The sequence below is a fragment of the Hyposmocoma kahamanoa genome, unplaced genomic scaffold, assembly GCF_003589595.1.
Source record: "Hyposmocoma kahamanoa isolate Upper Pololo Valley unplaced genomic scaffold, ASM358959v1 230, whole genome shotgun sequence".
Lineage (NCBI taxonomy): Eukaryota > Metazoa > Arthropoda > Insecta > Lepidoptera > Cosmopterigidae > Hyposmocoma > Hyposmocoma kahamanoa.
Genome location: NW_020653749.1, coordinates 556767 through 580071, shown reverse-complemented (window position 1 = coordinate 580071; position 23305 = coordinate 556767). Strand labels below are relative to the sequence as shown.

The 23305-nt window shown below is 35.4% G+C and overlaps 1 protein-coding gene across 1 annotated transcript; it reads left to right on the top strand.

Moving 5' to 3' along the window:
• The first annotated feature begins 722 nt into the window (after window positions 1-722).
• Window positions 723-15709, top strand: LOC113228380 (toll-like receptor 2). Its single transcript, XM_026461657.1, has 13 exons — window positions 723-841; window positions 6650-6812; window positions 7478-7605; window positions 8016-8173; window positions 9247-9379; window positions 9819-9998; window positions 10366-10505; window positions 11233-11387; window positions 12120-12283; window positions 12523-12630; window positions 12735-12839; window positions 13133-13294; window positions 13718-15709. Exons 1-13 carry the CDS (start codon window positions 827-829, stop codon window positions 14516-14518), a joined length of 2412 nt encoding a protein of 803 aa, XP_026317442.1. The 5' UTR covers window positions 723-826; the 3' UTR covers window positions 14519-15709.
• The last annotated feature ends 7596 nt before the right edge of the window (window positions 15710-23305 follow it).

The window sequence follows — 23305 nt, the reverse complement described above, 5'->3', positions numbered from 1 at the left end:
GGAAAGAGGATACCTCAGGAATTGTCCCACTTAAAGAAAATATTCCACCTCTAAGGGTGGCAAACTAGGAGATGAATGACTTTTGAGGTCAGTTTTTATAGTACTTAGTACTGAGATTATACCGCGTATATGTATACGGTTTGTTTTGTCAAATAAATCAACGTTTCGGGCCCTTTACAGGTCCTGAAGTTTGTTTGAAATAACAAATAATACGCGACTTAGATACGAAAAAATAGTTTCATTTTCAAACACGACTTTCTGAGAGCTCCTGATCTTAAAATAGCTGAAGCACTTGTGTTATGAAAATCAGAAACAACTACGGTACCACAAACACCCAGACACGAGACAATATAGAAAAGTTAGTTTCTACATTAATCTGGCTGGGTATCAAACCCGAGGCTTCAGAGAAGGCGACACCATGAAAACCGGTGTGCCACTCGACCTCGGAGCCCGACAATAAAATATTTACAAACATACGTACGTAGTAATAACAGATGATAATAAGTGCGTTACGAAACCTTCGCCAAACTGACCTGTCCGTTATAAACACATGTAATAAGACTAATAAGTGTATATGTACGTATAGATTCTTAAAAACCAGCCGCTCGCGCAATGTTTTCTTAGTTATTTATCCTTAAGCAAAGCGGCCGGTATCTTCTACGTTCTAGTTAAAAATAACAACAATTTTAATGCACATAATAATTAACGATAAATGTTAAATTAATTTACGTACTCATATCTCATTTTCATTTCGAATGAACACAATTTATTTTTCATATATTTTCAAGAAGTTTGTGACGTTTAAAAACTATATGTATTACAAAAAATGGACATTGCAAAGGTAAGCGAATATGAACTTTACGAACATAAGGACATAGTTACATAACTTCTCCTTAGAGCAAAGCTGTGCCCACCAGTGTGACTATAAACATTACTTATTACGAATTGAATTTTCTCGATTGGAAATGACAAAGTTTTTGTTTTCGGATCTAAATCGATATTTCTTTTTTTTTAATAATGTTTTTTACAAACGCAAACTTTGTGTTGAAAAGAAAACATAGTTTCATCTCCAAGCACGTTATTTATTTAGCTAAATATTGTACTTTAATTAATGATAATAACACATTCACAATTATTATCACATCTGTCTTATGCTGGGGTATTTTTGCCTAGAGTTTAACAATAATTTGTAACTGTACCAATCTTTGACACTGTTCCAATGTATGACATTAAATGTTTTCTATGTTAAAATGGTAAGCGAATAAAAACTTTAAGGACATAAGAATATAGTTCCATGTAATCATTTCTCCTTAGAGTAGATCTGTGCCCAGCAGAGTGGCGTGTAAACGATATATTTATGATACCTAATGACGAGACGAACAAGTCGCGCGCCTGTCGGTGAGTACCACGCCTATCAACGACAGTTGCAGTTGGTCTCAAAGTTTTAAATCGCAAAGTGCCTGTCATGCATGCATGTCATTTTTATCGCAGTAGAGTTACTTATGAAAGAGTTCGCCCAGTACGTCCAGTTCGTCCACATTTACCTATTTCTGCCGCCAAGCAGTAATGCGAGCATTTTTGTGTTCCGGTTTTGCAGGATACGGGTGCTGGTGAAATTACAGGCACATGGGACTTGTCAACTTATGTCTTCAGTGACGGGCGCAGTGGTAGTGCCCCTCAGATCTTTGCAATTTAAAGCTCTGAGTGGCACTGCAACTGTTATGGATAGGCATGTCGCTTACCACCAGGCGCACGACTTGTTCGTCCCGTCACTTGGTATCATAAAAAAATGCGGGTTTGCTACTAAAAATTCACAAATGTCGTAACTTAGAAATTAAAATCATAGGTGCATACCGCCATAGGGACATCAACCGATCTTTTTTGCTAAATTTTATCTCAGGATGACGTCACGCTAGTTATATCTATAACCGTCAAGCATCAAATATATAACCAGAAACAGAGACAAAATAAGGGCTTTTTATCAGTAATGCATTACTTATAAGCATCAACTCTCGTTTGCACTGAAATATAGAAGCGCCAACAACTGACCTGTGTGTATGCCTCCGTATATTCCAAAACTATTCTGTATTATTCTATCTTCTGTACTATTCAAAACTATTCTCTAATAATGGCGTGCAGTTTTATTCGGTGGCGTGGGGAAAAACAACAAAACATCTAATTACAAAACAAATGGAATCAAATTTCATCGATAGTTACATATTAAATACGTAATTTTGCAATTTTTCGTTGTCACAGTAATGATTCTAGGCTGACATTAGCCTCGTTATGAGAAAAACCGATAGGAAATCCCACGTACTATTTACAGACAACATTCTATAAGGAAAACCGGTTACCAAAACAAAACCTTCTAAACTGATCACCTCAATGTTTCGCTACTCTAAATGTTGCTAACACTATGCCTAGTACAGTCGAGAACAATGATAACTTATAAGGGGTCGATTCAAAACCTTACGATAACTCAGTTGTCGACCGATTTCTTTGCATTTTTATTCACAACCCCGATTCACACTCGATATACGAATAGTCGAACTTTTCGACTGGCAAAGGCTACAAACGTTATTCAGAACAAAGATATCGAATGAAATTTACAAACGTCCTATTGTTTACAAAGCAAGAATGTAATATGGATTTTTTTTTTTTTTTTGAATAAAGTCTGGATTTTGATCAATTTTATTAAATTATTTTAATGCAAGACTAATGCATTCCTATATCTTAGGCCTTTAAAGGCAAAAAATGTGTGTAAAAGAATTTTTATTTTTCACCAGAGATATGTGAGGTAGCGAGGTGGTGCGAGGATGTGTAGCGGCAATGTGAAACGGTGTGAGGATGCGTTATGGACTCTTACCATCTATACGCGGGCTGGGTACGGTGTGGAGGGGTAAGCGATGGTGATGTGTCAGTGTCAGTTAGTGTCATACTTTCAGTTGCTCTAGTTTAATACACCATTTTGCACACATTCCCGCCCGCATCCCTCGCACACGTCTCTCGCTATAGGTCCGCTAACCGTTTTTCACCAGAGCTGCGCTAAGCGAGACGAGGAAACTGAAGTAACCCTATTGGTGGATTTTTTCCTCGCACACTGCCTCGCTACGTCGCACATCTTTGGTGGAAAGACAGACGCTGTCGCATAACGATATCGTATCCGAATTGAACGTTTTAACTCGAATGTTCTGAATAGCTCGAAAAGCGCCCTTCGATTCGAGAAAGATTTCCAATCGTATGATTCGGTTGAGATATCGAATAGTTCTGAAATGGGGTCCTGAGGTGTTTAGACAAACAACCTCTCGCAGGACTATATTACTAACATCATAATTTTGTTTCATGACTTTTACAGATTTTTACATTTAAATAGATCGCTTTAAACGGCTGTAAATCTATGCCTCTGTGGCCGAACGGTTACCATGCCGGATTGCCACGTAGAGGTCCTGGGTTCGATTCCCGGGCCGGAAGAAATATTTGTATGGCCTACATTTATTTATCTCGTGAGTTTGGGTGTAATTTGTGGTTATCTATGTGTGTATCTATGGCACCCGCGACACAGGGCTTCCCTAGTGCGGGGCTATGTTGAGTGTGTGCGTAATTATTATATTATAAGGAAAGCACCAATTCCTAAAATTATTTTCATTCGACTTTAGAAAAAGGTTCACAATTCGACTGTATGCATTTGTATATGTTAAGCATATTTACCGATATTTGTGAATGGATTTTGATGGTTCGTTTTTTGTTGGAAAGGACCATCACAGCCATATTTTGAGGTTGTTACGACACTTAATGCAATTTTAACCTTAACATACGTTTAGCACTTTTGGATAGGTCAAATTACTCTACTAAACTAACTACTGGATGTAAAATACTAAGAATAGAAACAAAAATAAAGAATAAACAAAGATAAATGTAAGTAAATAGTCCTATCTCTGTTAAAAGAAAAACAATACCACAAAGAAAGTGAGAAAAAAGAACTTTTAAATAAGAAATATTCTTTATTTCATGAACATCAATATATAACTAGCACGCATATTAATAATTAAATTATGCGTCTATGTATTCATACGGATATATGAAACGTTATATGGGCAGTTCTCATGAAATTCCGAAATTTAATGAAAATTATTAGTAAGAATTTGTATGTTTTTTTTTAAATTGTATAGTAGGTACTTATGTAAGCAGTTTATGATGACTTAGTAGCCCCCAAAATAAATGACTTTAAAAAAGAAGACCCTCAAGTGTTCTGACTACCCAGAACACTTGAGGGTGAGGAGATGACGGTGAGGGAATGACGAAATCAAAATAAACTAAGATAAAATAGCGATATAAACTTACTTTTTGACTTAATGTTATGTGTAAGCTTATTGCTACCGAAAACTCATCTGAGTGTATAATTAATTAATAAAATCAAAGGTTTATTAAGAAGGAGCAGAGGAAAAAATCCTAATCTTCGATTTGATTTTAGAGGGGTATATCCACTTTAAAGTTAAAAATAAAATATTATATGAGTAACTACACGATATATTCAAGCATAGACACTAATCAGAAACATAAAACTATATAGTTTCCTCGATAGATAAAAATCACGAAATGACCTCTAATTTTCACATGTTTTCGATTCATCCTCGAAATGCTACAGGTTATTAGGACAAAAATTAGATAATTAATTATATTTATGCATGATCGAGAACTGTCACTACGGATTTTTTTAATCCCTTTAGTTTTAGAGTTATTCCGCTAAAACGAATTTGGTACTTTTAATGCGCAAAATTCAGCATCTCATGTCGCATGTCACGCGAACTTCAGGCATATATTTGTCTCACAAATGTGGGCGGAGCCAACGTCAAAACTTTTTTGGCATGCTCCCTCTTAACATCTTTTCATATGATGTGAGAGAATGACTCAAAAACGTAACTTTTTGAATTTTAAATTAAATATTTTCGTAGTAGAAACTTTTTACACAAACAACATTGACCTATGACAAACAAATTGAAATTTTGTCATTTTGATTAGTTTACAGTGCTTCCTAACTTTCAAAAACTTTTAAATGCATTTGCCAATGATTAAAAATGCGTTCACAAATCGAGTGAAGGTAAAAGTGTGAGGGAATGACTTTTTTGGTTGGCACATGAATAATATACATATTTTTTAATTTATTTGTCGCAAAAACATATTTTATTTTGATAGTTCAAATTTTTTGTCAAATGTGTTGATTTAAAGCACAGAACGTGTTTGATTATTAACTTGGGACATAGTGAAGGAATGAATTTGGGGACATTTTTATATGATTATTATTTTTCTTTAAATAGAATAATCAATATTTTATGAAGGCATTAGTAGCAATTGAATTTTAATTTGCCATTAAATATTAATTTTACGAAGGAATTAAAAACTTTTTTTTCTATAAACCTGAAGGACAAGAATTTCGAGATTTTGTAAGAATTACCCATATACACAACACTATTATGAACTAAATACAGAAATATATAACATTGTAAGCCGTACATCCTACGTACTACCATTTTCTGAAACTACGAACTTTGAATATAATTGTGTAAATGAATCTTATTTTAATTTAAAGTTTAATGGTTTGATGTTTGTTCTTTTCACAATTCAATTAGAATAATTGGCTTGTGAAATTAATAGTGTAGTTTTATAAGAATCATGAAGGGAGTGTAAACAGAAAATTTATTCGGTGACAAGAAAAGTAGTTATTGTTGAGAAATTTGAATTACAGATGACATTTTACTTTTTTTATCGGCGTTGCCAATTATTATTTCTTAATGCCATAGACTGTGTCGCGACCATAGACTTTGTTTGTAATCTGCCATCTGTTATCATCTCTTGGTATTATTGTTGGTCATAGCTAATACCACCAACACTATTTCTCTATGGTGTTTGGCGGTTTTAGCGGGAAGAAATTATTTTAGTTAAGTGAGATAATATTATAAATAAGAATCTTTTGTATCAGGTCTTTTCCGTTTCTTGTCGGACTGTAAAAATAGCGAATCACGTTTTATTTATTAGTAGTCATTTTCTGGCAAAATTTGCATCATTTAACAGAATAGAATAATTTATTTTAGCCATGATCCATAGTAATGTTTCTAATACAGTATTTTTTTCTTACGTGCTATGGTTAGTACAATGTAAAAGGACTTAACACTAGAGAAAATGTCACGGCTAGACGACTACCCTACGTACGTGGAGTTGCACTCAATGTTGTTGGTATGGTCAGTCCGGCCAATTGGCAACAACGGCTAGGGATGCTATTAACGCTACCGCGCGCACGTATCATTAGTGAGGCAGTCCTCTCGCGAATAATGGCATTAAAGTCATCTGTGTTCGCATCTGCAAACATGTACTGCAGTGACACGACAGCTCTATTACCTTTTGTTGTTATATTACACCATCAATGAATCCAGGGTTCTTTGCTTATACTTTACCCATAGGCTGCTCGTGTAAAAGATGTACACGATTTCACTTTTCACTTCCACGCTTTAGGAATTTCTTAAGTCTTTGAAGCTTTGTGAATCTTCTGCGACATGTTGGTTTCTCAACAATGTTTTTCGTCACCTTTAAAGCAAGAGATCATTAGTACCTAAACCGTTGAAGGAGTAATTTTATCTAATTGTTATTCTTTTAGATGCAAGTCACACTGTTCCTGATATCACTGTGCCTTTACACTACCGCTGTATTCAGTAACTACACCACCACCAATGGTAACACTATTGTTGGAGAATGCATAATGCTACCCATGTTTTTAAATAAACCTCAGCCACTTTGCCACTACAAAGTGACTGGAAATTGTAAGTTTGTGAAAATTTGTCTAAATTTACGAGTTAACTAAAGAAATGCGATGAAAAAAGTGAGACATAAACACACGTACAATAAAACACACAGTAAGACACTAAATTATTAGAGACAGATGTTAGTTCATAAGTAGTTAAAATTAAACAAGACAAAAGAAGTAAAGTTCACCCAGAGATACCAAAAAAACAAAATGACATAAAATTAGATATTTAGTTGACGACTCTTGAAGAATAAGCTAATTTACAAAACAGCACAACAGAGGTACCTACAAATAAAGGACATTGTTATTGTGTGTATCGAACAAAGACTCAGCTCTTGCTCCGGCGATAGGAAATAAAATGCTTCGTCCTCAAACTCGCCGATTTCAAAGTTAAGATATATACTTGTGAATTAATGATCTGAAAGGACGCCAGAATCGTCTCTAGTTGGGATTCTATTTTGTTGATATTCCTTCAACGACCAGTACATGACATTAAAAAACTTTTGCCAAGCTGACTCCTTTCAAATCGCGAAAACAAGGCAGCAATTCCGTGGTAAAAGTTAATACCTACTGGACACAAAACATACCGGTTAATCATCATATAGGTATCGGACTTAAAAGAATGTAGTCTAGCAAATGTGGATCTTATAATTTAATGTATATGTGTATAATTATGTGCAGGGTTCGACAGCTCTCTAGCGTTAATGGAATACAACAATTGGGTACAATTGCAATGCAATGCACACGTTAAGTACGAGTATCTTGATGACTACAACTTCCCGCACTTTGCTGAAACAGCTACAGTTGCTGTATGTATTTAGTTACTTTTTTCTATTGGTAATGCATGGTAATATCAAGCAAAAGAACAAATCTTGATCGATAACCTAAAAAACAGTTAAAGTTAACTTTTCTATTTTTATGAGGAAATAAGCATCCATTTGACCTCCATTTCACTTGGTGAAAAGTGACGATGAGGTCGACGATGTAGCATGCACACCTAAATAACTTTGAGTGGCCACTGTTGGAATAATTCATCTTGGAAATTTTGCGACACTGCCAGGCTTATTTTCAATCTCCTCAATAACTAGCACTTAAATAATATACTTTTCTATAGTCTTAACTTCCATCCATTCATCTGTGTTATTTTAGACTAAAAATGGCCAGGCAATGTGGAGGCATCGATGAGTGAATTGAAAACCAATTATGATTTATTTTTCAGTCTATAAGCTTTTATAACTGTCCATTGCCAAAAGACCGTTTTGCTACAGTGTTAAAGAAGCTAAACATGAAAACATCAACATTAAGTAATTTGCCAATCACCCCAGCGCTCAAAGCCTCTCAGTTTGAGGGACTTAACCTCACTTCTCTAGAATTACGGTAAGTCGTTGAGTCTTCCTGTATCAACTAAGTAATCGACGCCGAACATATTATGACTTCTGTGAAGAAAAATTTTTAGGTTGACAATATTCTATACCTTCTTAAGAGTTCACCCAGAAAAGTACTGTCACCATAGGTACCATATATATTTCTGCCTCTAAGGAGTAATATAAGCTGGTTTTGAAAGGTAAGTTACTACAGGCACAAACGATTTGTTAACTTTATATGTCAGGGTGTCGGGCGCAGTGGCAGTGCCCTTCAGGTCTTTGTGATTAACCGAATGTCACTGTAAGTGGTATGTATAGGCGTGTTGCTTAACAATACAGAATTAGTCGTCTCATCAGTTGATACGAGGGGAGGTCAAAAAGTTCACGGAACGGTAAGGAAGGGAGCAAAATTAAAGAAGTTACTATTTTTCCTTTTTATTATAATATTCTCCCTTAATCTTAATATATTTACCAGATCTCTCCTATAGTTTATAAAAATTGTTAAGGCCTTCAAAATAGTCTAAAATTGCTGCTTTACCTCTTCATTCTCGGCAAATTTCTTTCCTCGAAGTTCTATTTTTAACTTAGGAAATAATTAATAATCGGAGGGGGCCAGATCTGGACTACAGGGAGAGTGGTTTAGTGTTCCGAAACCACATCTCTGTAGGGCAGCCATTGACTGCAACATGGCTCTTGTGAACTAGCGCTTTGTCGTGCAGAAGCAGCACGCCAGTCATTTTTCCCCTCCGTTTTCTACGATGGCAGCTTTTAATTTTTCGAGTAGATTAGCATATAGTCCCCTATGGTATTATCGCCTTTTTTAAAAATCGATCAATAAAATTTTCTCAGCGTCCCAAAAAACAGTCGCCATGACCTTTCCAGCCGGTTGTGACACCTTGAACTTCTTAGGACGTGCAGTGCCTATTTTGTTCCACTGCATGAACTCCTGCTTCGATTCAGGCTTCAGTGATGATGAATCCAAGTTTCGTTCCAAGTGTAATAATCTTATAACCTAACTAAATCACATTTGATACCATTTATCCAAGTATGATTGTTTGTTGTAAACTTTAATATGGCCATCCACAGTTATGATGAGAGGAGTGTACTGGCCAGACCGCGTGTGCCGAAGGATGTCGTGAAATACATCTCTACGCTGTCTGACTTTAGACTGATAGGAGCGGAGCTGCCGAAGTTGCCCAACACCTCATTAATAGAAAAGGTAATTACTGGTTAAGTCTAAAATTACATATTTCTAAAGTTTAAACCACTCTTACGTAATTACTAAAGCTAGAGCCATAGTGGAATGCCAACAGGAATTAAATTACGCTACATTACTTTGCTGGCTCAAGGCCACTAATTTGGGATTCATGAAATACGATGTAATGTTTATTTGCTTGTTTGTGTAGTTCTTTTTGGAGAGCACAGGCACTAAACGACCTAAGTGGCCCAATAGTTTGCGCTGTGAAATGACCTTTTCTAAACTGTTTCCGTTCTGGGTGTTCTGGGTAGTACCCCGGAGGGAATTCTATTGCTCTGGTACGTATAGTATAGGGAATGCCCTAGTTGGAGACCAGGTAATTGATGAGGTTATCTGGCACCTTAGTTAGCCACTATGATTAATGTGATAATATGATTAGTTACTTATAAAACCTTTTCAGATGGGTTTAGAGAGCGGTATGTCTCAAAGCTCATTGGGCGGTTGCAGCCACCTCCGTGAGCTGACTCTGATAAGTTGGGATGTGGAGAGTCTGGATACTGATAAGGGTTGGCTGGCTACTTGCTACAACCTCACACATCTTGATCTGCAGTCTCTTTCTGTTGATTCTCTTCACCGAGTGGTTAGTGTTTTATACCGTAACGTAGTAAATTTTGAGGGTATTTATTCATAAATACATTGCTGGGTTAATGGCCTTAGTGACGAATGTAAGCTCTGGTACTATACCCAAAACAACTAAAATTTTAATTGATTCTAGGCCAGGTGTTCTGCTTATGGTATAGATAAATTTAATGCTGTATTACTTAAAGTATTCCCCAAATTTTCCGTTCCAGATCAGATTCGTTGTCGTTTCTGGTATATTTATTTCCTTGTTAAGTTCTGTTGCTAGTATCGTATTATAAGTATACATCCATCTTGTGAAATATTTGACATAATATTGGTTGCGAAATTCACCACAATAATAAGTGGTAACTTGTTTCTGATTCCAGCTTACGAAAGCGAGCAGCCTTCGTAAACTAGAGATCAACAACTTACCAGATCGCATGTTTGAGATAGACATCGGCATTACCAACGCAACGAACATTGAAAGCATTCAGATACGTAACAGCCAGTTGTTTCATTTTCAGTTGTAAGTACTTTTATGGATATTTTTATATAATTTTTTGGTAAAGTATGAAAGTCTCATGCTATTGAATTAATCGTGAGTGTCTCCATGAGTGACGTCTCATGGATCTCTGGCGCACTCTGGGCAACAAACGACAAGTACCTTACGTTGGTTGGTAAATTCTTTCACCACTGGTACTGGCAAACATGTTTCATACTTCAGCATGGCGGCTGATGGGGAAAAAATGATATTATAAGAAAATATTCTCAATATAACGAAATGTGTTGCCGGTTACTGGACGACGATCCCACATGAGTCTCGCAATGTTATGATCGCGTTGGGTTTCATTACCTGTGTTACAAATATAACAAAGCTTTTATTGGAACATGAGCTTTATGTTACTTTCTTAGCCAAATTCTATATTATCTGGTCTAAATATACGAATTACGTTTTACGAATTTAAGTTAATAATCTATTTATATATGTGGTTGTCTATGTGTGTGCCATGGACACACACATAGACAACCACAAATTACACCAAAACTCACGAGAGAAATAATTGTAGGCCATACAACTATTTCTCCCGGCCCGGGAATCGAACCTGGGACCTCTGCGTGGCAGTCCGGCATGGTAACCGTTCGGCCACATATTCGGTTATAATCGTGTTAATTTCGTCTTCTTACTTACGAAATGATCTTATGCCCTTTTGTTATATTTTCTATTTCTATTTATGATTAATTTTCTTTTTCAGTAACAATGTTGTATTTGCGAGTCTTGCTGAATTGGACTTATCAGATAATGGCTTCGATAGACGCACCGTCGAATATATTTATATGGCATTGGGACGGGCACCACATTTGAAGAACTTCACACTTACTCATAATCCACGTTTAAATTTATGCCAAGGTACCACAGTTAGTTAGTTTCTATCATAGATTTAATTTTTTTTCTCTTTGCATAAGAGCTAGGCCCTTGTAGGAGGAGTAATCGCCAACCACCTCTATTAAGCTACCTAATTTTCAGTTTCTGATACGACTCTACATTGATTTTCCCCCTTGCCTTGTCTCAATAACTTGCTCGCAATCCTCCTCTGTCTCTCTGTCCTTAGATTTTCCCTTCTATGATGTATCTAAGAAAATTTCTTGACGCATCAGATGCCTGAACTTCTTTCTCCTTCGGTTCTCTATGGCCTTTAACACGTTTCTCTTTGTTTTTTCTTTCCGTTCTCGTTTTGCTACACACCTGTGTAAATTCAAATCAAGACAAAGTGATATATTTGTCATCCAACTTGAAAAGGCGTTTGTACGCTTGTACATATAAATCACATCCAAAAGGGATATCGATGAAACAAATTCCAAATATAGGGTCATATCCAATTTCGGAGCATAATAGTGCCTTGTATGTGTGTAATCCAAATACATAGAATTTTATAAGATCAGCCGTTACGTTTGTTATAAAGTTACGTTACGTTGGAATAAATTTTGTATGTTATTTGGATGGCAATATATGATTACAGTTAAGTTTATGTGCAAATTTGTTTAGCTTAAAATCTCACATTACATGTGTTGTGTATTTATAAAGATCTAGTCTTTTTGTTGAAATACTTTGCTCATCACTAGTATTTTTTTTTCTATACAGTCGATACGACAACGATGATCACGGAACTTTGGTCTCTGTGGTTACCAAAGTTGAAAAGACTGGTGGCTTCTCGTACCGCAACGTCTGAGCTTTGTTTGCAAAACATGCGGGCGCAGTCTCTCGAGCATCTCGATCTTTCGAGTTGCAAAGTTAGAAAATTAAAGGTAAAGATACAATGTCAATTGCGGATTATGATAATTTGATGATGATTGAAATTATTGAAACCAAAATTAAAAATATATAATAAGGACGTAATAAGTTTACGGATTTAATATTTCCGCTAATACTTACTTTAAAGAGTTATTTTCTAGTTTGGGACCAGCCAATTAAAATGATTCTTTAAAATATTGATAATTGAGTGAAAATCACGAACGAGTAACAAACTAACGTTATAAATGAATAGTTTTCAGGTTTACCGAAACTCAACAACAGTCAATTAGAGCTCCGGCTCGAGCGCAATGTCATCGAAGAAGTATCATTCAAAGTGAATGACTACAGCAAATTTCTTGAGGTAACGTCTAAATATTATTTATTGTTTGCGACTTAATTGAATCATGTTTTTAATTGACCTCAAAAGAGAACTTTGGCAATCCTAATATTGTTTTATTTCCACAGAGTGACGATGCAGCAAAGCCAAGAGAATTAGGCATTCAAAAATTACATCTTCAAGAAAATCGCATCCAGAATTTTACTGCCCACAGTCTTCCTGAAACGCTTAAGGTCAGACAAATTTATCTAGTTTACTTACTTCTAAATACTGGATAACGCAATATGTGCACATTGAGCGGGATCTGGCATCTCGGATATGAAACAATGAGCAAAATAAATTTAAATTTTTATTTTCCTAGGTAGTTTTGTCCATGATTTGGCTAATGGTTGATTTCATACGTCGTTGTAACTTTTAAGTGTTTGTCAGGTATTTATTCTCTTAATAACGCAGGCTAAAGGAAAATGACGTACAATGTAGCAAGAGAAACAATCACTCAAAAATCATGTCCCCTATGTGTTTTCAGTTCATTGACTTGAGCAACAATGTAATATCTTACATTGATGACGAGACTGCAAATGCGCTGTTCTCTACTCCTGATCGACGCATCAAGTTTGCTGGCAATCCTATCGTATGCGATTGCCAAAATCAAGTCTTCCTCACTTCCCTAAATGAACATAAAGAACAGGTACGTTTGGTTTTTTACTTATATAATCACATGGTTTTAGGATTGCCTAAAAGTTGGCGAGATAACTTAAATATGGGACAAGGAAGATATAGTATAGCTAGACTATATATATATGGTCTAATTTTAACATGTGATGCGTATTGCTTGGTTACCAATGCTTATATTAATTTCAATTATTTTGTCATATTTATCTTCTAGAGACATAACATCTCTATAAACGTCAACGTATTTCACTCCATCACCTATGTCCAACGTAATAATATGAGTTTACAAAATACTATCTAGGACCATGCTCTCAGAGGAAGTTTTTATTTAAGCAAAATTTTAGCCAAACAACATTTCCATATATCTGAAAATTCAAACAAAAAAACCAAAGTGATTCATACTTCTTAGGCACCAATGAATGTGATTATCCTATTTCAGGTAGAGGACTATACAATGCTAACCTGTGCAATAGATGGACAACCTATAAGTAATGTCACCGTGTCAACACTTTGTCCGAAGAGAGACCTGCTAGAATCCATCCTTTTTCGTGTTTTACTTCCAGTCTTGCTCATATTTGCTGGGTTAATTGCGCTAGTTGTAGCCATATACTTCAGATATGGACAGGCTATCAAAATCTTCTTATATGCAAGAGGTTGGTGTCTCTGCTGCTTAAAGGAAGAGGAGCTCGACGCGAAACGCCCTTTCGATGTTTTCATCTCTTTCTCTCACGACGATGAGGAGTATGTTGTAAAAGAGTTACTGACTTTGTTAGAAAAAGAAGACTATAAAACGTGTGTTCACATGCGGGATTGGGTTATTGGCGAGTGGATCCCGAAACAGATATCAGTGTCGATAGAAATCTCGCGGCGTACATTGATAGTTCTGTCGAGGAATTTCGTTAAGTCCGTGTGGGGGATGCTGGAGTTCCGCATGGCGCACGCGAGTATGCTGAACGAGGGCCGGGCGAGGTTGATCGTCGTGGTGTTAGATGATGTTATGGAAGCGGACGATTTGGACCCGGAGTTGAAGACCTATCTTCGGACCAACACATACTTGGAGAAGAGTGATCCTTGGTTCTGGGACAAGCTGCGGTTCGCGCTGCCGCGACGAGGACGTTCGCCGCCTGAGAATAGTCAGAAGGTGCCAGCGGATGTGGCAAGGGATTTTGGTCCTTATGGACCTGCTCTGTCTCTTGTTTCAATGACTCGAGATAATAATGCAAGAGATATTCCAGTTTAATGACTCGTGTTAGTTTTAACACTCGCTAAACTCTGTAACGAAGCCAAAGATTTTCATGCCATATGACTAGTAAATAAAATAGGAATGCATTTTGCCACGTTTATTTATAAATAAAGAAATAGGAAAAGTGTGTTTGGGTGTTAGAGTTTAAAGTATCGGTTTCCAAAAATATGTTTGCTTGACCACCCTCTTTGTTACTTATATACTTATTCGTTTTTCTTATATCATTAAAAAACACAACTAGTTATAAAAAAGGTCTACGTTAAGTGATTTGTGTTGAGTGCCATTTTCTGTAATTAAAACTATCGTGAAACTAAAAAGTTTGGGTACGATCTTATCTTGACAATAGAAGTCAACCGGTATGTATTAAAGGGTTCTCATCCCCACCTGTTACTATCTCTCTGGCGTGCTCCAGGGTTCCCATTTGGGGCCTTTATTTTTTATAATATTTATTAATGACCTGATTGCAAAACATCGTTGCTCCTGTCCCTTATACGCAGATGATCTAAACATTTTTAACACTATCTCTAACAGCAGTAATAATATCATTCTTCAAAATGACATTGAAACTGTCGCTCAATGGTCCCAAACAAACCTAATGTACGCCGGGAAGTAGTTAGAGACTTTGGTATATTGTTTGACGAAATATTAACCTTCAGAAATAACTTTGATCATATTTTATGCTTGTTAAGGCCTACAAGACATTAGGCATTATGAACCGTGCTACTAAAACTTTCAAGAAACCGTATAGCTTTATCAATCTCTATAGCTCATTGTGTTGGAACGTTTTCCAAGTAGACATAGAAATGAGACTCCAGTGACTGTTATAAATTATATTATAAGATCTTTCACTATAAATCCAAACAAAACAAAACACGTCTGTTCTAGTCAAAGATGCTTTTCGTAATGGCGGCCGCCTGTCACCGTTCCGTTGTTATCGATGATGATGTTATCGATTTATTTCTTATTTCGATGAAACTAATTCTTAATGACGCAAAGTAAGTTTTCTAACAAAATAAAATAATATAATGTCACGATACGCTAACAGACGGCCATTCTGCTCTAGGAATGTCCTCATTCCGGAATAAGCTCGGTCATTCGACAAGTGGAGAGCATGTCCTCATGCTTCTTCTAGAATTGCTCGTAACACAGGAGCAGTCGCTTCTTGATTAACTAGTCGGCACGGCAGTGCTCCCACAATGGTGCCTGCTATAACATCTCTTACACATGAGACAATCACCAGCTGTTTGTCGTGGGAGATAGCTCGATGACTTCTACAACTTTGATTTTAAATTACAGTCAAAACAAACTAAAAAAAATATATGTAATATGTGTATGTTAAAATTAAGACATTTCATAAATTTATTATAAACAAAAGAAAATTTCAAATTGTAAAAATGTTACTTTAACAGAAAAGAATGTCAAAATTTGTTGCATGCAATTTAATATTTGTACATAATCAAAACCTTAACAAATGGACAAAGTTATAAAAGTGACATATTGTGCTATCAATTAGAATTAAAAAAAATTTAGCTCATAGCACAAATATAAGAAAATACAACTCAACAGAAGATTTAAAAAAGAAACATACTGGCTATGGATAGGTTATTCAATTATGTAAGTTATATGTAAAAAATGCTGGATTTGACTTTTGAAGGATAAATCCCAAGACCAATGTAATTGTACCTAAATAAGCAAAGCTCAATCATTCCCACCTGTGGGATACTCTGATTCCTCTTTATTGCTGATGCAGGAACCGTGTGAGAAATTTAAAAAATACCTCCTTGTAACTACTTTAAATGACACTCAGAACAATATTATTCTGTATAGCGATGGATGGATATACATATAGGTTTGCAATTTGACTACCAAGACCACAATTAACAAATATGTATTATTTATGATATAAGGAAAATGACGGGACAAACAAGTTGCCCGCCCAGTGGCAAGCGACACGCCTATTCACAGATGCCACGCATTGCCATTCAGAACTTCAAATCGCAGGCCATCCGAGGGGCACTGCCACTCCGAGACACAAAGTTGACAAGTCCCAAGTGCCTACAGGTTCATCAGCATCCACAGCCCTCAAAATCGGAACGCAACAATGCCCACTGTTATCCGATTATGGAATTCCCTTCAGTAAGAGCCTCGCAAGCAATGAAAGCAATATGAGACATAATTTACATGTGTAATTACATAGTTTGCCATTTCGTTATAGACTTGTAGTAAATTCCATTCTGTTGATACTTATAATTTTATTATAAATTACTAACTTATTTATTTGACATAAGATAGGCATTTGCAAGTTATCCTAGGTGGCAGATAACAGAATTGTTGGCTATCGGACAGCTGCTTCTATTGACAGGATTCAATCTCCTGACATTAATCAGTCTATTCAAAACTCAATTTACAAATATTTCAATTAATACGGCAATAGAGAGGAACTGTAACAACACTTCGACAGCAAAAGAAAGCCTGTCCAAAAAGTGTGTAAACAAAATCAATCGGACATTAAATCTGCTGCATCAGATTATTCGGAGAATTTGCAATGCGTGATTCTACCAGCTGCAAATTGTTGTTCGAAAACATTAAACATATATAACATATTGCCTTTGACACGCGTGTACATTAGATATATCTATGAATTTGTCAACTCTCATCCTCAATATTTTAAAACACGTGGTAAAGTCATTCAAAGGCAAACTAAAGCAAAAATTATGAATCTTTTCTACTAAACTGGTTGCAATAAAGTGATTTATGAGAATAACTGTTTTCGATAAATTACCAAATGAAATTAAATAAATAGTATAATTTACAAATGTTGTACATTAATTTGAAACTAAAGAGACCAAACATTAAATCCATTAATATTGGCACATCTGCTTGCAGGTTGATTATGATGCAATGTACCCTTATACTTAAGACTTGTATAATTTCTGTGTTCTGGCAATTAAACGTATTCTATTCTAAAACATTCATTAGTAATTATATAAAATTTAAAGTATGTACAGATATTGTGAGCCTATTTCTTGATATATAAAGATATTCTGCATATTGCAGAATGCATGTGTACTGTGATGCTTTTTTTTGTAAATTAACATATTATTTCTATTATATTAAGCTTGAGCTCACTCACGTTCATCTTACGGATTGTCTGATAAACTGATTAGACGAGGTTTTAGGCAAAATAAATAACCAAATAAATATATTACTTCAGGCATCATTGTTAATATATTACAAGTTCCTAGTCTAAGTAGTGGGCACATTTCACTTTTTCAATGTTGTAAGTCTTGTTTAGACAACATGTATACCAACATCCTACCTAATATCTTTATATATCAACGTCCGATGACTGCGGTCAGCTTACTACTTTTAACACACCTTTCGTACAGCACGATGTTCATTAATTGTATAAATTCACTTTGATAATTTAAGTCTAAAGTCATAATACTAATAATTCTTTGAAATCCAGTAATTGGATCACTGTGGAAATGAAAGGACCTGTACATTAGTGACAGTTTTAGCGACTTTGCTAGAGAGTACGCGTTATTATTGTTCGTATTGTTGCAACCAAAGTGATGTCATGGCTAAGAGATAAAAGTTTCTATTCTGTTAAGGACCTCTTTACACATAAATCTCAATAAATTTGATCTTTTAACTTATTTAACAATATATATATTATTTTTATATTATTGACATCTTCATGGCACGACAATAACTACTGTTATAATATGTAATCTTAAAAATTAAGCTATAATATAATATTTATTGTTTTTTTTTAAGAATAAATAAGTCAATGTATACTTTTATATTGCAACACCCTAATAGGGTCCATGTTTGCATGAGATGCCTTTCTCAGTGCAATCCATAATGCAATTAAATAAATAAATTAATTAATAGGAATTTCTTTAGCTTTATTAAGCTGTTGAAATCCCATCGATTTGCATGCTAATATCGGTAAATATGAGGGCTGTTTTAATATGTATACTTGTTTGAAAACCACATATTCAACGAATAAATATAATTCATTCAATGAAATGATAATATATTTAAATGCTATGATGAAATAGTAAAAACGACTTGGAATTGGAACATTATAAACAGCGACACTGGAAGCAACAAAAGTCATAAGTTAGCTTTTCAGTTAACTTTTGATAATAAAATTGCAAACAAGTCATTTAATTGTAAATATAATTTTACTGCCATTTAGGTACTGGTGCAACACGGGTTTGTAGCTTCTGAACTATGATCTCTATTAAGGTAATCTTTACATACCGCTTACAGATAGATATATGAATTTTTTTTTTAAATATAACCACCCTAACTAAACACTCTTAAGGCCTTTAAATCGATAGATATTAAAAGTACCTAGCCCGGACGACACTGTCTTTACGAATGTACACAGCAATCGAACATTTCTCTTATTTACTGATTGTCTTGGTCCGCATTAATTTGAACATTATTAATTCATTATCAGACAATTCAGATGATACACTTATTGTATCTGACATTGGTGACGTTACGCACGTGTCAGAGCCTGCGTTAACAATTTCAGATTAGAAATAAAATAAATAAATAAATGACTAGGGGTTCTTCACAAAACGTGTCGACAGGACTCTCAAAGAATGGCGACGCGTATACAGCTCATCTGTTATTGCAGATGTCCATGGGCGACGACGACCATCTCCCATCACAGGGACAGGGACAGGGTCTCGAACAATCGACCTCTGAATTGAGAAGCAACTAGGCCATCACAACTATTATTAGACTTGAATAATATAAATGTTAAGTCAGTTTTTCTAATGAAGTAGCATAAGAGAGTAAACTCTAGGTTCTTGAAGCGAAATAGAGAAACGGAACGCGGCTGTTCGTGACCGCGGTCATTGGTTTTTCCCTAAACATCACACATACACGAAACGAGAAGTGATCATAGAAAAAATCTACTACGTCAACCTTTTCTTGCTTCTTTCAAAGGGGAAACACATGAAACAGCATGCAAAGTTGAGCTCGCAGCCAGGAAAAAACATATATACTTTATTGGTAATGTTCGTATTATTTTCATATAAATACATCCTAATATAGTCACATTCAAATTGTAATTAATTATCTTTTTACACACAACATTGTAATTAAGTTTTCATTGAACGTCAGGATGTTCACCACCATGATATTCAATTATTTTTTTGTAAAATTACTTCACTACTTATGTTATAATTATTAAACAAAAATCACTTAGAAAAAATCACTCGAACCAGTTGGATTCGGACTCACATCTCCCAGCAAACCGTACTAGACGCTATGCCAACTAAGACACGGAACGAACCAACGGACATCACGAATTTTTCCATGTGCTTATTGCAGATATTGGTTTTGGTTTTTAACGACTTTTTTGCCGTACCGCAATTTGTGAGAAATCTATGAAAGATAAATACTATATTAATACTATTTAACCAATGTAGTAAATTACATACCTATGTCGATTGCTTGATAAGCCAGTGCTTCAATCTACATTTAAATAAGTTGTGTGAAGCGGAACCAACAATTTCAAGAGAAAAAATATAACAAAATGAGATATAACACCGCGTTCATAATTTATCATGAAACATCCTCATATAATCCTCGTGGAAGAATGGCATAAGTGGAGTTACGTGAAAAATGTTTATTGCTCCATTAGATACAAAAAAATATAACCCAGATCGTCTATAATTTTTGTAACTCTTTCGATCGTCTAATATTGTAGATACAGTTACAAGAATTGGAAAGGATGTGGGTTATATTTTTCTGTATCTAATGGAGTAATAAACATTTTTGGCATAACTCCACTTATGCCTTTCTTGGTTTTGGTTTTTAACGACTTTTTTGCTGTACCGCAATGTGTGAGAAATTTATGAAAGATAAATACTATATTAATATTATTTAACCAATGTAGTAGTGTAGTATTAGATACCTATGTCGATTGCTTGATAAGCCCACTGGCTTATCAAGCAGTCGACACACACACAATATAGATTAAAGCACTTTTTGATCTACATTTAAATAAGTTGTGTGAAACGGAACCAAAAATTTCAAGAGAAAAAAATATAACAAAATGAGATTAAACACCGTGTTCACCATTTATCATATATGAGGAGTGGAGAAGGCTTCACTGACAAGAGTCTAGCTCTTAAATAAGATGATGGGGTCCAAATAAAGCCAGCTATCCGTAGTATCTATCTATCTAACCTCCTCTACCTAAGTGACTTGCAGACCGGTTTTCGTGGCGCGCCATCTCCGTGGTCCCAATTTCGATCCCAGGACGGGTCAATGTACTTTAACTTTTCGGTATAGTCTCGGTTGTGGATGTTTGACGTACCTTCGTTCTTTCCGTAGCACAAGTAACTGCCTTCGTGGCCGAACGGGACTGCCTGCAGATGTTCCGGGTTCGATTACCGGGCCTGGAGAAATATTGTATGGCTTCATTTATTTCTCTCGTGAGTTTGGGTGTAATTTGTGGTTGTGTGTGGGCGTGTCCATGGTACCTGCGATACACAGTATCCCTAGTGCGGAGCTATGAGTATGTGCGTTATTATTATTATTATTATTACAAGTGCTTAGTTACTTACTTTGAGATCAGAGCAACGTACATACATATGTGACACATATGTGATGTTGTCTAATATTGAAATACATTAAAATTTTTGTTATTGTTCGGACAGGAACGTATAAGATACCGGCGCATCCGGTTAAGAACCAATTATTACGAAATTAATGTACGAGAGGCTGGTTTTTAATATTGTATACTTTTACAGACACACACCGGCACATTTAGCGGAACAAAAAAGAAGTAAAAATATAATATAGTAACGTTTATATTTAAATAAATAAGAATTGGATATAAAGTAGCAAATGCATTAATATCTTTTAACATCGACTTACACAAAGTTTATTGTACGTAAATTTTTCATTAAAAAAAAAACCGACCTCAAAAGTTTGCTTATCCGTTTTCGCTGTTTTGTTGTCATTGGAATTATATTATTTGCCAAGTTTTGTTGAAATCGGGTAAATGAATGAAATATTCATCTCCTGATTTCTAACTAATATAGGAAGAATACTTTTTTCGAATTTAAATCAGACTACTGCCAAGGGTGTATCCCCTTTACAAAAAAAAATCATAGATATCGGTACACAAATGTCAGAATATTCTAGTAACATATACACAAAAAAAAATTAGGGAAAGACTTGAGAATGTCCTCTGTTTTTAAAGTTCAAAAATCGGAATTAAACAAAACCAATTTTTTTTTAAATTTTCTGACAAAGCAGAATTAAGAAAAATTGAAATTGCAAGTTTCACACTGATTAAACTGATATGTGGCAACATTGAGCTTCGCTTTTTTCCTTTCAACCTGTGTCAGAGCAACGTGCTATTGTAACAAAAATAAAATATTAATTCAGTTAAAACTTATCGTTTTAATATTTAAACAATGTAAGTGGTGATTTTTATAGGAAATGAAACTATTTTTCCGGATTTAATTCGCATATATTTGTTTACCTTTATAGGTCCCATGGTCACGGTTGCCTGAAACGTAGGTTTGTTTGAAAAAACAAATGTACTCGAATTAAATCCGGAAAAATAGTTTCATTTCCTAAGTGTAACAATCGGAAAAACCTATGAACTCGATAGTGATTTTTACATTTATAAATTAAAAAAAAAATTAAGTTTCGGAAATTTACAAGAAGAAAAAATTTGTATCGAGTCACTCGACAAACCTGTAGGGAATTAAAATAAAGGAATGAAAAAAATGACAGACGACTATTATTTTCTTTTAAATTAGACCTAAAATAAAAGTTAAAATATGCGGTCAAATTTTTGAAAAAACACTGCATTAGTTTGATTTAATTCGTGGTCCGTTAAATGTACCCGTAATTGCACTTATGACACATGGACGGTTGTCTATAAGAACATAGCATCTGTGTCATTAGGAAGATGGCTCAAAAAACTAAGGTGTATCTGACGAATTGTGTACCCGTGTAATGAAGACAACATTAGACTGATATTCACAATATTTTTTAATGATATCCAGTGACGGGACGAACAAGTTGTGCAACCGGGTGGATAACGTCTGTCCGTAACAGTTCTAGTGCCACTCAGAGATTTAAATCGAAAAGACATTAACGTGGCTAGTCACATGTGCCTGTAATTAAACCGGAACGCAGTAATGCTCACATTACTGCTTGGCGGCAGAAATACTTAAGGTGGTAGTGGTACTTGCCCAGATGTACTTTTTCATAAGGAGCTTTATTGCCACAGGCCAGCGTTGCGGACTATGACCTGAACGTTCGCCTGAGACTCGTGGCCAGCAGAGGTATGTATAAGTGAGTTGATATTGTTTGTTATTGCTGCCATCAATTATATACTAGAGATGCGCCGAGTACAAGTTTTACCTAGCAACCGAGTACCGAATATACTCGGTTTAACATTTGCCGAGCCACGTACTTGGCCGAGTTACTCGGTTCGTTACAACCGGAACGCGATGGGCCTAAAAGTCCCATTGCTTTAGAATTAGACCGATATGTCAATGAAAATTTATTGTCGCGAGAGCAGAGTTCTTTCCAATGATGGGCAGGGCATAAAACAAGATATCCAAAACTGGCACATTTAGCACGAGTGTTTTTATGTGCACCTGCAAGCACTGTATATAGCGAGCGGTTATTTTCCGAAGCGGGTAATGTGTATGAAGAAAAAAGGAACAGAATATTACCTAAACGCGCAGAAAGCCTTGTATTCCAACGTCATAACTTGCTCTTGTT